Source organism: Oncorhynchus keta, chromosome 4 (assembly GCF_023373465.1).
Source record: "Oncorhynchus keta strain PuntledgeMale-10-30-2019 chromosome 4, Oket_V2, whole genome shotgun sequence".
In the NCBI taxonomy this organism is placed as follows: domain Eukaryota; kingdom Metazoa; phylum Chordata; class Actinopteri; order Salmoniformes; family Salmonidae; genus Oncorhynchus; species Oncorhynchus keta.
Genome location: NC_068424.1, coordinates 25,963,103 through 25,978,787, shown reverse-complemented (window position 1 = coordinate 25,978,787; position 15,685 = coordinate 25,963,103). Strand labels below are relative to the sequence as shown.

The following is a 15,685-nucleotide window of genomic DNA, read 5'->3' as shown; positions in this document are numbered from 1 at the left end:
GGGGTTGGGGATCAACATGAGGGAGATCACCAGCATGGCAAGAGTGGCAACGACAATGTTTTGGATGGTATTACTAACAATGACTGCATACTGGTCAAAGTATATGAAAGCTGGGTGGTAAACAACCAACTTTTCTGAACAACCATTAGCCGTCTCTCGAAGCTTATTCAACATGTTCTTTTCATCAACAGCTGTACTGACGTTGATTGTCTGAATAAACATTCGCGAGGCAATTATGACTTTGTTTGAAATATTCACATCTTGTCTGAAGTCTGATCGTTGTAAAAACGCAGGTAAACTATCCATGAAAATGGTTTTGTTATTTGGATTTATAACTTTCACATATTCATTAAGCCAAGAAAGAGTCATATCTTTAGCAACCAATGATCGACCATCCAACGTTAGACTCTCAAAACGTTCAGACAAGTATCAAGACGCTTTCGAGCAGTTTGGTCCCAATATTGAAACTTACTGTCAGTCACAACAACCATAACATTTGGACCATACTCTGAAAAGTATTGGTCCTCATTATCGTAATAGCTTCCCACATATGAGCTATCAGCTGCTAGGTTTTTAAGGTCTATGCCTTCTTGTATTTGGAAGCAACCATAGATACTTGAGCCCAAATATCCAGCATAGAGCAGGATCACAAACACCTTGGTCCAATTATTTGTTAGAAATGGACCATAGTACATCTTAAAGAAGTTGTTAATGGGCATAACTTCCTCTTTTCCCGTTTCCTGGTCATAAGCTCCTCCTACACAGCAGATATTGTACTTTTCAGGACTATCCTCTGGTTCTGGAACCTTCATGCATGTCAGCCAGTGTCTGTTACCCTTTTCACGACTCCCATTCAATGCCATAAATGCACCAAAGAAGGTAATATTGTACAAGTAACAGAACAGGACAGCTGTGCCAGTATACATACAAAAGGATTGTACAGAACGAAAGGGAGTTAACAGACCAATATAGAAGGCCAGGGCATCAGTTAGTGTTGTGATGGTGATAGAGACAGCTGCCTCTTTGTATGTAGCTGCCATACGGTCCTCTACGTTGTCATGAACTTGAGTCTGCTGCCAGCAGGAAATCATGATGAACATGTCGTCAACACCAATTCCTGCGATCAACATAGAGTATATTGAACATCAGTAGATCATAGATCATTAGAGGGAATTGCCACTGTAATAAATATCATCAAACTTCATTAGTTACAATGTTACTACATGTTAATACAACGTTGTTAATACAGTTATTACTGTGTAGTTACAAAGGTATAAGGGCAACTTAAGTGTTACCGTCTACGTAGTCTTGTGACTGACAACAACATGGTAGTGGGTTGTTTAGATTACTATCTAAAGGATTCTGATAATAAACCTGACCCAGTATTAAGAAAGGAGCCGTTGCAACAGTCATGGCAAAGGGCATTCCACAGAGCAGCAACAACCCGAAACTGGACAGCACAGCTAGGCCTGCAGATAGAGCACCAAAGATGGCCACCCACACCTTGTTCCTCACACAGTCCAACCTGTAGATGAAAATATTCTTACTTTGTACGCAACATCACACGTAGCAATTATAAATAGTAAGTTAAATTAGTGTTTTAACATGGTGCACACATTTGCTGATTTTGATTAATTGAAAAGATGACACATAAGACATCAAATTACCTCAAGCAAGATATAATTGAAAAACTTATGGCCAGGAAGTATGTGACGGAGAAGAGAGGAATCACAGATTTGGAGTTTTCCTTAAACTCCTCCTCTCTAGAATTAGATGTGAAGTATGAAACTTGAATCTGCCGCTATAAAAACAAATGCAAGAACTGTGAGATTAAGTGAAAACTTTAGAGGGTTACATTAAGGAACAGATTATTTTACAAAACATTTATATTTCAGTGAATATGAGCACTATAATTATATATGGCTCAAATGCGTAAAGCCACTTCTGTGCATATGGACAAAAGTATTTTACCAAACCTGGCAGTATGCCCAGACAGTTCTGAATCTGTAAAATATAATAAACTGTACTTACCTTATTCAATTCATCTGACAAGTTGGAAAACACTTGAGTAAACCCATGTAGCCAATCATCATTTTCTGCCTCGTTGTTTTCTCTGAGAAAGTAGAAGAGTCGAACAGCCTTTGCACTAACGATGATACTTGAATTCAAAACTACTCCACCAAGTTCTGTCCCCAAAAAGATGGTGTTTGATGTTGAATTATGATAAGGAAAGGTCAAGTTTGCCTTCTTAATTGTACTAGCTGTGCCATTAATGATATCTAACATCTCATTTGAAAAGCACCTGTTACCTTTCATGGCACAAAGTTTTTCATAGGTTTTTCCTTTTTGTCCTACCATCTCTCTAACTGTTCCATCTAAATATATGATCTCCTCAAATGCCTTCTCACTCAAGATATCGGATGACTTTGAAACAGCGATGAAAGACCCATAGCTCCCCTCGTTATACAGCCGCAAACGAGAGAACTCTGAATCATTCTGAGGAAAATGTTCTTTGACAAAATGTCTCTCCTGTTTTGCAGGCCCGTCCTTTGGAGTAAACTGGTCCTCTATGCCATGCGCCTCTCTCTCTTCAAGGAAGTAAAATCCTGCCCCAAGCCCCGCAGAGATGAACAAAGGGACAAGTAGAAACCACCATGGATTTCTCCCAACAAAACCTCCAAGTTTATGAAACCAATTTGACACTGATTTTTCAATGCAGTCTGTGTGACACGAAGGCATGGTCACCGGTTAAGATTTAAAGAAGTTATTATCAAAATGTATTATTTTGTATGTATAGTCGAGAAAAATATCTGTAAGGACCTTGCAATGAGCACAGGTGCTTCAAATGGAACCCCTCCCTAACTGGCAGCTATTTTGTGAGCTGCAACCTTAAAATACACATTCAAAAAGAGGAACTTGTCATCATGGAAACATGTTCTAACTGTAAAGAGCACCTGTGAAAATGACCAGGCCAATCATTAACTATTAAACCTGATGTGTTACTGCTTATATCATTTGCTGTCATCTTCCATGAACTAAGCCTATAGTCTATGGCTATGTGAGCCATGAAAATAAGCTTTGTTGGTGCATGTCCCCAGTTGAAAAGGTAGGACTCCGTTTACCAGGATGTTGGAATCTACAGTACATACTAATGTGATCATGGATTCTTACGAACAGATAGTACCCATTTTCTGATGATCAGCATGAAACTTATTATCACAGGAAGTTGTGTCTTGTTTGTTTTAAAACCTGTAAAATGTATGACCATAGCGGAATGCACTGTTCCTCTGATGCATTATATTAAAGCAGTAAAACTCAAATTGGCTACCATGCAAGTCAGGTACTGGCAGATTGTCACCCTATCACCTCGCCTTGAGTTTTCCATGCCCTCAGCAAATGTCTCTCTCCTCAGTACAAAATAGTACCACCCATATTATCACCAACACTACTAATGGTTCGTGGAGAATGGAATGATCAGCTAATTAGTAAGGACTCATTCGATCATTACAGTGACAGTTCTGGTTTCCTATCATTTTGACAAACTGTTTCAGTTTTTATGGTTCTTGACTACACCCCAAATATTTTAGTTTCTAAACGTAATTAACATATTCTATATCAGGAAAAGGAAAAATGAATCTCAGATAAGCTCTTTTGAACAAATATGGCTGGATAATCTGTTTTTCAAACAAACGTAATTGTCATTTTACACTACCGTTCAAAAGTTTGGGGTCACTTAGAAATGTCCTTATTTTTTAAAGAAAAGTACATTTTTTGTCCAATAAAATAACATCAAATTGATTAGAAATACAGTGTAGACATTGTTAATGTTCTAAATGACTATTGTAGCTGGAAACGGCAGATTTTTAATGGAATATCTACATAGGCGTACAGAGGCCCATTGGCACATTGTGTTAGCTAAGTTTATAATTTTAAAAGGCTAATTGATCATTAGAAAACCCTTTTGAAATTATGTTAGCACAGCTGAAAACTGTTGTGTTGATTAAAGAAGCAATAAAACTATTTAGACTAGTTGAGTATCTGGAGCATCAGCATTTGTGGGTTGGATTACAGGCTCAAAATGGCCAAACACAAGGACCTTTCTTCTGAAACTCATCAGTCTATTCTTGTTCTGAGAAATTAAGGCTATTCCATGCGAGACATTGCCAAGAAACTAAAGATCTCGTACAACGCTGTGTACTACTCCTTTCACAGAACAGCGCAAACTGGCACTAATCAGAATAGAAAAAGGAGTGGGAGGCCCTGGTGCACAACTGAGCAATTAGACAAGTACATTCGAGTGTCTAGTTTGAGAAACAGACGCCTCACAAGTCCTCAACTGGCAGCTTCATTAAATAGTACCCACAAAACACCAGTCTCAAAGCCAACAGTGAAGAGGCGACTCCGGGATGCTGGTCTTCTAGGCAGAGTTGCAAAGAAAAAGTCATATCTCAGACTGGCCAATAAAAAGAAAAGGTTAAGATGGGAAAAATAACACAGACTCTGGACAGAGGGACCCTGCCTAGAAGGCCAGCATCCTGGAGTCGCCATCTTCATTGTTGACGTTGAGACTGATGTTTTGCGGGTATTATTTAATGAAGCTGCCAGTATATATTCCATAAATGTATATATTCCATAAAATAATTTGCTGTTTCCAGCTACAATAGTCATTTACAACATTAGCAATGTCTACACTGTATTTTTGATCAATTTGCCTTTATTTTAATGGACTTTTCTTTCCAAAACAAGGACATTTGTAAGTGACCCCAAATTTTTGAACTGTAGTGTACATTTAAGTAATTTTTAGCAGACCCTCTTACAGAGTGAACGATGAGATGACTTTCCAGGAAAGGTTATGAGTAATGAGGAACTGTATCTGAAAAGGGAAAACCTGTGTGATAAAATCTGAATAATGTTATCAAACTACCAAAGAACTTTTTAACAAAATGAATAACTCATTCATCCCCTGGCTTTCATTGTGAGCAGTGATTGCACTTTGGTATTTCTGTGGAACTGAATCAGCATTTCCTTAGAGGGTTGCTATCAGTCCTTACGCATATAAATACAATAAAGGTGAGACAACGAGCCAAAGGAACAGGAGGCAAATCGAGCACCTTCTATCTGAGCTGAGTTTACACTTGAAGTTAAGAAACAAGTGCATGCATTTCAGTGTCCAGCTGGTGTGACAGACAGCCAGGATGGAGGAGGAAGAGGGAGCCATTGCAGTGGTTGGCATTGGATGCAGCTTCCCTGGAGGTTTGACATTTAACCTTTTTTTTTGTGATGATGAACCTTTTTTGCTAGTTCTCTCAAGTATTGTAATTAATTTCAGTTTATAATTTCAATCACTTTAAAGCTAGAATCTGCAGTAGAAACAATAACAAAGCGGTTGCCCTGCTTCTGTATTGGCGAAAAGCTGCGGGATGTGCCTGGAGAAATGTAACCACTCTCAAATTACAAGACAGAGCTATGGATGCAAGGACTGACCATGATATTTAAAAATAATAGTTTAAACCATGTTTTTAAGCTATACAAGTGTTAATATACATTTACGTTGTTTACAAACATTGGAGTAAAACAAGCTTATATTTTGGGTTCTGATGGGGTACGACAGTTGAGCTAAGCTTATGAGGTATTTATAAGTAATATTCTTCAAGAATCAATGGGTATACAGTCAGGACGAAAATGATTGGCACTCTTGATAGATGAGCAAAAAAGCTATATTGCATTCTTAAACATTTTAGAACATTATATTTTTATAATAATGCAATTCCTCAAAGAAACATATATATATATTTTTTTATTTTAAGATAGGGGTCATAATTATTGTCACCCCTGTTTTTAATACCTTTCAATACCTCACCTTGCGAGGATAACGGCACTGAGCCTTTTTCTACAATGTTTTATGAGATTAGAGAACACATTTTAGACCATTCCTCCACACAGAATCCTTCGAGATCCTTGACATCCTTCGTAAGCGCTTATTGATGGCCCTCTTCAATTCAAACCACAGGTTTTCAAAGGGTTTCAAGTCCAGAGACTGAGATGGCCATTGAAACATTTTTATTTTGTGGTCAATAACCATTTCTTTCTGGATATTGATGAATGCTTGGGATTATTGTCTTGCTGGAAGATCCACTTGCGGCCAAGTGGTCCACTTAATCTAAGATCCCTTCCCAACGTGTTCTCCAATCAAGAAGTTTTCACTTCTTACAGCACCATCCCACTGGGCACAGATGTCAGTTCAACGTCTAGTTTTGGTTTACATTTGGATGAGTTGTCAGCTAAAGTTGATTTTAACATTAAATCAACAAAACATTTCACCATGTCATTAAATTTAGGTAAAAATTTGGTGGAAAAAAATATAAATGATTATTTTCAAATACAATAATTTCCCACATTGATTCAATGTCATCACAACGTGCATTCAAACAGTTTTTGCCTAACCCTAACCCTAACCCTAACCCTTAATATAGGTTAATTAATAAAATAGTTATTAATTCATTAATTAAATGAAAAAGTTAAATAGTTGCCAGCAATGAAAACACCAGACGACAGAGATTACAACTATTACGAAACATCAACTAACTTGGGTATTTATACAAGCAATAACATGAATGTAGAAATGTTTATCTATGACCTAAAGATCATTTTTAATAAAAAAACTTTAACATCTTTAAAAAAATATATGTATATATTTTACCTTTATTTATACAGGTTTTTTTCTCATTGAGATATCTCTTTTCCAAGAGAGCTATAGCTATAATTTGTTATGTTTTATTTGTAGACAAGCTTTTGATGAAATTTGATTCAGAAACGATATACATTGTTATGAAAAACATTTTGTTAAAAAAATAAATATATAGATATATAGATTTGTTAAAACAATTCCAATGTATTTCCCATTCTGATACAACACATATTCAATTCCAGGTCAGGGGCTTGACAATTTCTGGAAGGTTCTTCTGGAAGGAAAGAACTGCTCATTGCCAATCCCTAACGAGAGGTTTAACAGTACATACTGGTATGATGCTGACAACAGCAAACCTGGAAAGTCTCACACTAGCAAAGCTGCTCTCATAGACGGGTTAGTATGACGTTTCCCTGACCCTCACCATTTTTTGTTGTTGCACTTCTACGGTTACTCATAATTTAATAATGTACTGCAAATAATCAAAGATGCTATACTACGGTATATTGTAGAATTATATTCCTGGTAATGTGTAGTTGACCAACAAATGCTCTTGTCCCTGAATTCCCAGCTTCTGATTGCATTTGTTGAATTGAATATTTTCCACTCTGGTTGACTGGTTAATGTCTTGATTCTTAGCTTTAACGAACTAGACCTGAGGTTTTTTGGTGTCACCGATGCTGAGGCCGACTACATGGACCCTCAGCAGAAACTCTTGCTGCACTGCACCTATAGGGCACTAGAGAATGCTGGGATGCCAATGGAGAAAGCTAGCGGAACTAGAACTGGAGTTTACCTAGGTAATATATTTCTTTACAGATAAGTGTGAAGTTGTGATTCGTGATACCATGACTGATACTAATATCACGTTCAATTCTCTATGAAACTCTGTAGGACTAATGAACAGAGACTACGATCTCACAACTGCCCAGTACAATCCAGGCTTGACTAACCATTGGAGTGGCACTGGTAAAGCCATGAGTATTGCAGCCAACCGGATATCCTACACCTTCAACCTCACTGGTCCATCAGTTGCTATAGACAGCGCCTGCTCATCATCTCTTGTGGCTCTGCACTTTGCTTGTCAAGCCATAAAACAAGGTAAAACTCTTGTCAAATTGTGCGTAAGATAATTGCTTTACTATCATTCATAATTATGGGCGCAGCATCTCAGTGCAAGAGGCGTCACTACAGTCCCTGGTTTCGAATCCGGTAGTGATTGGGAGTTCCATAAGCAGCACACAATTGGCCCAGTGTTGGCCGGGGTAGGCCGTCATTGTAAATAAGAATTTGTTCCTATCTGACTTGTCTAGTTAAATTATATATATATATATATATATATATATATATAATTTATCTTATTTTTTATAGATTGCTAGATTATTTTATATTGCTTCTTTTCATATGTAACCTAGATTTCATGCACACTACCCCTGTTACCTACGAATTGTGCCCAGAGGAACATTTCCAAAACAATAAAGCAAAAGTTAGAATCATATGTTTGACTATTAGCCCAGTTTCAGCTACATGAAAAAGTGCCACCTGTAATTATATAAAAATGTTTTTGTCCTACCAGGTGACTGCGAAATGGCTCTCTGTGGCGGTGTCAGCTGTATCATAGAGCCACAAGTCTTTGTCGCTCTCAGCAAGGCAAAGATGATTTCCCCTGAAGGCACCAGCAAACCTTTCTCCAGCAGAGCAGATGGCTATGGCAGAGGAGAGGGCTGCGGGATTATTCTGCTGAAGCCACTGAAACAAGTGAGTTCTTACCATTGATTTAGTTTTCACTCTTTGCAGTACAGTTCAAACATATTCAAACTGGCCAAACATTTAGAACAGTTGGCTATACAATGTGTCTGGGAGTATTTGATGCATTGACTTTCACTTTAACTTTGTCAAAACTTCTAGAATACGACTAACATATTAAATACACTGTACTTACCATCCCCTGTCACCCATTTGACTTAGACTGCAATAGACAAGCTCGTGTTTCTAATTGTATGACTTTACTTGACAGTTTTATTTGCAGATCTGCATGTACTGTACAATTTGACGCACCAAGAGCCATTTAGGGTGGAGCCCAACAGTTCCCTGCAGTAAAACGTTGGCACAGACCCTGGCCTATAAAACATGTTACGTTGAACTTCTAATCTTTTACAGGCCTTGAAAGACTGTGACCATGTATGGGGCATCATAAGCAAAACTGCAGTAAACCAAGATGGCCGCACAGTCTCTCCAATCACCAAGCCATCCATGGTCCAGCAAGAGGAGCTTCTCCGCAGCATCTATTCACAGTCTGACCTGTCCACTGTCCAGTACATAGAGGCTCATGGGACTGGAACTCCAGTGGGGGATCCCATAGAAGCAGGCAGCATCTCCAAAGTCATTGCCAAAGCCAGACCTCCAGGTTCAGAAACACTCTGCATCGGCTCTGTGAAAGGCAACATTGGACACACAGAATCTGCAGCTGGAGTGGCAGGTCTAATCAAGGTACTACTAATGATGAAGCATGAAACCATTGTCCCTTCACTGTTCTACTCTGAGGACAGTGCCAGTATAGACGCTAAAGCCTTAAACATAAAAGTTCCCACTAAAGCAGAAAAGTGGGGAAATGCAGGCTCGGTCGAACGGATTGCAGGGATCAATAATTTTGGTTTTGGAGGCACAAATGCCCATACAATTGTCAAACAATACAACAACTCTCACACCCAAACAGCCAGGGTTGAAAGGTCTTATGAGTATTTTATCCTCTCAGCAGCCTCAGAAAAATCCCTTACCATGATGGTACAGGACACAGCTGAACAGATAAGTGGAAACAAAACAGTGGAACTCCAGGGTCTGTCATATACATCAGCCTGTAGAAGAAGCCACATGAAACATAAATACAGGAAGGCATTCACAACATCCTCTCTGGTTGATCTGAGAAACCAGCTGAAATCGGCTTTGAACAAAAAGATTGCCCCCTCCAAACTAGATCCAAAGTTAGTGTATGTTTTCTGTGGTAATGGTGTGGCCTACCAAGGCATGTGCAAGCAGCTCCTGAAACAGGAACCAGTGTTCAGAGAAAAGATCAAGGAGGTTGAGGCGCTTTTTCAAATGTACCAAAGAATGTCCATCACAGAGAGACTGGAAAGTGCATCAGTTGATGACGACTTTTCAAAACCAGATGTTGTCCAGCCCCTCCTCTTTGCCATTCAGGTTGGCATTGCCAGTCTCTTCAAGCACTGGGGTATCAAACCAGATGCAATTCTTGGCCACTCTGTTGGAGAGGTTGCTGCTGCCCATTGCTCTGGTCTGCTGTCCCTTGAGGATGCAGTGAAGGTGATTTACTTCCGCAGTACTCTGCAGAATAAAGTCACAGGAGGGAAAATGCTTGTGGTCAGTAACATGGCCGTGTCAGAGGTCTTGAACCTCCTTCCCTCCTACTTAAATAAGGTTTGCCTGGCTGCCTCCAACAGCCCACAGTCCTGCACCCTTTCAGGTGATGCTGATGCTATAGACAGTCTGTATCAAAAGCTAAGCAGTTCAGTCAACAGTAAGAATTTATTCCTCCATGTTCTGGATGTCCCTGCTGCATACCACAGCCAGATGATGGATCCCATCCTCTCTCAAATAGAGGACAGTATTGGCTCTTTACAGGTGAATCATGTTGAGACAGAATTGTTCTCCACAGTGACAGGAAAGGCAGTAGAGCAGTCAGACTTCAGCACAGGCAAATACTGGGCCAGGAACATTCGAGAGCCTGTTTCATTTGAACAGGCAGTGAGATCAGCAACCAAAGACAAGAAGAATGTGGTCTTTGTAGAGATAGGCCCTAGAAGGGCTCTACAAAGGAACATCCAGGAGACTCTGGGAAATGAGACACAAGTGCTCACGTCAGTGCAGCAAAATAAAGACCATGAGACAATGCTGGACACTGTGTCCAAACTGTTTGAGTTGGGGGTTCAGGTAGATTGGGACAAGTTCTACAGAGGTTGTGAGACATCCCCAACACCTACCCCAAGGTATCAGTTCGATTGTGTGAAGAAAGATGTCATCTTTGAGGCAGCACAGAAAGGTACATCGGGCAGTCATCCTGTGTTAACTCAGACAGGCAATGATGGAAAAACCTTCAGTTGTGATCTGGCCTCAGCCTCAGTGGCTTACCTGCAGGACCATAGAAACAATGATGTTGCCATTGTCCCTGGTGCCCTCTACGCTGAGTTGGGTTTGGCTGCCTTCATGGCCAGTTCCAAATCAAAGGTGCCACTCAACATGCTGCAACTCAGTGTCCGTTTTCAGAGTCCATTTCTCATTGCACCAAATTCTCCTGAGATGAGTGTCAAACTGGATCACTTTGAAAACGAGACAACATTTAAAATACAATCTCCTACAGCAACGTATGCATCAGGCAGCATATCATGCAAGCAAGGGAGGTTGGCTGAGGAACAGTACATCTCTCTAGACTCAGTTTACAAGCGATGCACATCAACTATGAGTACTGATTACTTTTATGATTACCTAAGTAAGAGAGGGTTTCAGTATGGTTCTGTTTTCAGAAACAGGGGAGATGTGCACTATGGTGCAGACTTGATGGAAGCCATCTCTGTTGTTACTGTCCCTGAAGAACTACTGCCTCAGTTGCATGATTTCTGCATTCACCCTGTAGTGCTAGACTACTTGCTACAACTGACTCCAATCACAATAGTGAATGCATTCATGGCAAGGCCTGGCTTCCCTGCAGAAATAGGCAGTTTGACTGTTCACGAACCCCTGCAGCCTGAAATGGTTCTTTATTTGAGAGCCGCAAATGTTGCAGCCGACCATTTCGAAGTATCTGGCTGTTTCACCGACAAAGCAGGTCGGGTCTTGGTTGAACTGAAGCATGTCATAGTCAAGTATCTTGGGAGCCAATCTAATGTTGTTGAAGAGTACTTCTTCCACAATGACTTCAGTGTTGTGTCTGATGACTACAAGCCCATTAATAAACCCAAGGCATTGGTTTTCGCTGACCAGATGGGTGTATCTGAAGCCATGCAAAACAATTTGAGCTCACAGTCGCAATACATCTCTTTCACACATGCCAATGATCTCTTGAGCCGTGGATTCAAAGCGCTGTTGTCAAAATTCAAAATCTCAGACTTGAAAAGCTTTGCAGAAATCTTGTTTGTGTGGAGCAATGACAATGTTACCTCCCACGAAACAGAGGCTATCCTGGAGAACATGGTAAACTGCTGTGAGATGTTCAGACAAATAGTCCTGGAACTGAAGGCTATGAAATTTCCAAATTCCATCAGAGCAATAACCTACCGGTCAGCAGAGAACACAGTGGACCGCATCAGCGCAGGCTTTGCCCTCTCAGGCATGACTAGATCATGTGCTGCAGAAATGTCAGATCTTTCCTTCCAGCTGATTGACATCAGCTCTGTCTCTACAGAGGACATCAGAGCTCTGTCTCAGGTTCTTGATTCATTCCCATGCAGCCAATACCCAGAATTGGTGGTGAAAGATGGACAGATTCTAAAACCTTACATAGTGCACACTCCCACTGAAAGCAGTGACAACTCACAGGAAAATGTCCGCTCTTTGAAGTCTGAGGAGTTCATCCTTCAGACTGCTAACCCATACAGAATGACTAGCTTGTCTGCCATTCCTTGTGATGTTGAGCATAAGAACATTGAGGATAATTCAGTTGAGATTCAGCTCAGTAAGATTTGTGTTCATTCTTCTGACTACTTTCCGGTCAGTGTCTCTGACATGAACTATGGCCCGACAATGTACTGGAACAAACACACATCTCAGGACCACCAGCTTTTCGCTCTAGACTTCAGTGGCACTGTCACAGCTGTAGGGAAAGAGGTGAGCAAACTGAAAGTGGGGGAGCATGTAGTTTCATGTTATCCGACTGCTGCATCTTCTAAGATTGTGATTCCTGAAGCAGCGTGCTACAAGACAAAGAGGCTCACATTTCTGAAGGAGGCACCCTGTGTGTCCTACTTTGTACTTGCATGGGAAGTCTTGCATCGTGCATTACCCAAAGTCAAACAACAAAGGTTGGGCATCATCTCATCCGTTCCTGACTCAAGTTTGACAAAGGTCTTAGCCCAAACTGCAACCAAATCAGGATGGAATAACATTGTTCTGCCACAGTTTAGTGATCAGCTTCAAAATGTGAACAAGCTTGATGCATTTGTCTTTTTACCTCCATTTGACAAATCTCAGTTTGAAAAAGCATGCAATGTTTCCGGTGTGAGACACATTGTTGCTGTATGTGAAAATGAGTGGCAATCCTCCATCTCACAAAATGGCTTCAGATGTGGCAATGACAATGTTCGCATTCAGACTGTTCAAATGTCTAGCGCATTGGAAAAGGGATCTATCAGAGCAGAGAAGTCTCACATTTACCGTTGGCTCAAATCAATGAATTTGGACAAGAAGTCTTTAGATTTCGAAACCACCATCTTTCAGAGAGTGTCATCCGGTAGCATTGACTTCCTGCCTGTTGAAGAGTCTGAATCATACTTCAGCTCAAAAACCCTGCCTTTTGTGGCACTGAGTAAAGATGATTCCGTAGGCACACTGTCCAACATTAAGTTGTTGCCTAAACCAAACCAGCTTTTCCAGAAAAACTCTGTATACATTGTCACAGGTGGTCTAACTGGACTAGGGTTTGAAACAGTGAAGTTTGTTGCACAGCGAGGAGGAGGGTATATTGTCATTCTTTCCAGAAGCAGTCCCTCGACCGACTTACAGCAGGAGATAAGTAACATTGAGAGTCAGTCTGGCGCCACAGTTGTCAGCTTGCAGTGTGATGTTTCAATCTCTGCACAAGTAGTGAATACCGTTATTGCGATTAAGGAACGTTTCCCTTCTTGTCCAATCAGAGGGGTCTTCCACAGCGCCGTCGTCCTGCATGATGGCCTGATTGAAAATCTTGACAAATCTCTCTATGAGAAAGTCCTGAAGCCCAAAGTGAATGGAGCTCTGAATCTGCATCACGCCACAAAACTCTGCAAGTTAGATTACTTTGTGTGTTACTCCTCCATCTCTGCCTTTATTGGCAATGCAGCACAAACAAACTATTGTGCAGCCAACTCCTTCTTGGACACATTCTGTCAGTACAGGCGAAACATTGGACTTGCAGGACAGTCCATAAGCTGGGGAGCTTTGAACCTTGGTCTCTTGCTGGACAAAGACCATTTCCAAAGATTTCTGGCGGCAAAGGGGATGATGGTCATGGGGGTAGCAGAAATCCATGAGAGCCTAGAACAATGCCTTCTGCTGAACAGACCACAACAGGCTGTCTGCAAGTTCAGTTTCAAAAACCTGATGCGTCATGTTCTTGCTCATAATGCCTCCCTAAACATACGTTTAGGCGCACTGGTGGATGAGGGGATAACAAAAGAAAAAGGGGAAGTTGCAGGATATGACCAAACTACCGTGTCCATGTCACCAAGTGAATACGTCAAGTCGGTGCTCAGGGAAACGCTTGGTGTTGAGAATGATGAGCTGAATGACGATTCTTCTCTCACCGCATTAGGCATAGACTCAATGCTAGCCATGACTTTGCAGAATCTTCTCTTTCAAGACAGGGGTGTAAATGTTCCCCTGGTTAAATTACTGGACCCCAACAGCACACTGTCTACTTTGGTAGCAATGCTAAAAGAGGGTGCAAACCAGGAATCTGAGCTTGGTGATGACCTTGCCTTGGATCTGATGGAAAAGAATGAGGAAGAAAGTTACATGTCTACTGTACTTTAGAGATCAATCAAATTTGAATTATTTAAAGCCCCCATGCAGTCTTTATTCAATCAAATTTGAATTATTTAAAGCCGCCATGCAGTCTTTATTCAATCAAATTTGAATTATTTAAAGTCCCCATGCAGTCTTTATGATTAATTTTTTTGAATCACTGTATGTCTAATATATCACTGTGTGTGTTTGTTTCATGACAATAACTCCAAACATATATTTTTTTAATCATTGATTTCCCTGAGCCTCCTTTTGCCATTGAAATTCCCAGTCAGATAGTGTAGGCGTGTTGATACAAATGTAAATATATTTACATACACAGCCCTGATTGACAGATAGGGTCGTCTAGACTGCTTACCCCTTCAAAGTAGGAGAATACATATGCAAATCAAATATGACTGGTCATTGGTAGGAATAATCAGATCAGATTGTGATGTCATGCTATGGGCCAAAAACTTCATCCCACCTGAACAGGCTGAAATTAAACCCCCCACACACAATTTAAAAAAAAATCTTAACTAAAAGGGCATTATGACAATATCAGTGTTATTTCGACCTCTTAGTGTGAAAAAATATATACATTTTTGCCTGCACTGCCCAGTCAGCACTCTTTCATTGCATTCAGTTTACCTTGATTTGGTCTTGATGTTTAGCCATACAGAAGGCTAACCTTAGAAATGTTCATATTATTTGAATGATTAGATATCAATACTGCATACATTGTTACTTGAATAAAAATGATTTATGGAAAACTAGTGCAATATAATATGGGATATTTACAAGAGAAGACAAGTGTTCAAAATACTTCTGCGAAACAAAATTACTATATCAGGCTGAATTATTTTCACTCTTTTTCTTTCATGGTAAAACGTTGACAATCTTTCAAATATATATTTTACATTTTTGACAAAATACATATGTATTATCCTGACATTATCAACTTTTGTTATGTTTTGATTATAGTTTAATCTGCCATTTTTATTTCAACCTTTCTGAGTATCATAGTCAATGTTAGAAAATCGTTCATCTCATGCTATTCTTGTTCATTCTGGTTGTGTTCAATAAACTATGTAGTATGCAGCAGGTGGAGTAGCAATGAAATATCAGTCAAATATTACAAAACTAAAGATTGGAATGTTAAAAATGGAGCAGAGGTTTAGTGATCTGGAAAATATCTATGTTCATGTCTTTAATAAACAATTAAACAAAATATTGCAAATTGTCCTGATCTGATCACTTTTATAATTTACTGTATCCAACTAAATA

The 15,685-nt window shown here is 39.9% G+C and overlaps 3 protein-coding genes across 3 annotated transcripts in view; 1 reads left to right on the top strand and 2 right to left on the bottom strand.

Moving 5' to 3' along the window:
- The window catches only part of LOC118371955 (patched domain-containing protein 3-like), a 22,503-nt gene extending 14,108 nt beyond the window's left edge, over positions 1–8,395 (bottom strand). Inside the window, exon 1 of the mRNA XM_052504816.1 lies at positions 8,262–8,395. The gene's annotated coding sequence lies outside the window, so the exon portion shown is untranslated. The remainder of the gene's footprint in view (positions 1–8,261) is intronic.
- On the bottom strand, positions 252–4,544 carry LOC118371963 (patched domain-containing protein 3-like). Its single transcript, XM_035757648.2, has 4 exons — positions 2,032–4,544; positions 1,668–1,801; positions 1,380–1,525; positions 252–1,117 (listed from the first exon to the last, which is right to left on the bottom strand). The coding sequence occupies exons 1-4, from the start codon at positions 2,737–2,739 to the stop codon at positions 402–404; spliced, it is 1,704 nt and encodes a 567-aa protein (XP_035613541.2). The 5' UTR covers positions 2,740–4,544; the 3' UTR covers positions 252–401.
- Positions 4,739–15,624, top strand: LOC118371948 (probable polyketide synthase 1). The gene is made up of 6 exons (XM_035757611.2): positions 4,739–5,253; positions 6,931–7,084; positions 7,328–7,488; positions 7,583–7,789; positions 8,265–8,446; positions 8,849–15,624. The coding sequence occupies exons 1-6, from the start codon at positions 5,196–5,198 to the stop codon at positions 14,426–14,428; spliced, it is 6,342 nt and encodes a 2,113-aa protein (XP_035613504.1). The 5' UTR covers positions 4,739–5,195; the 3' UTR covers positions 14,429–15,624.
- Positions 15,625–15,685: the final 61 nt, after the last annotated feature.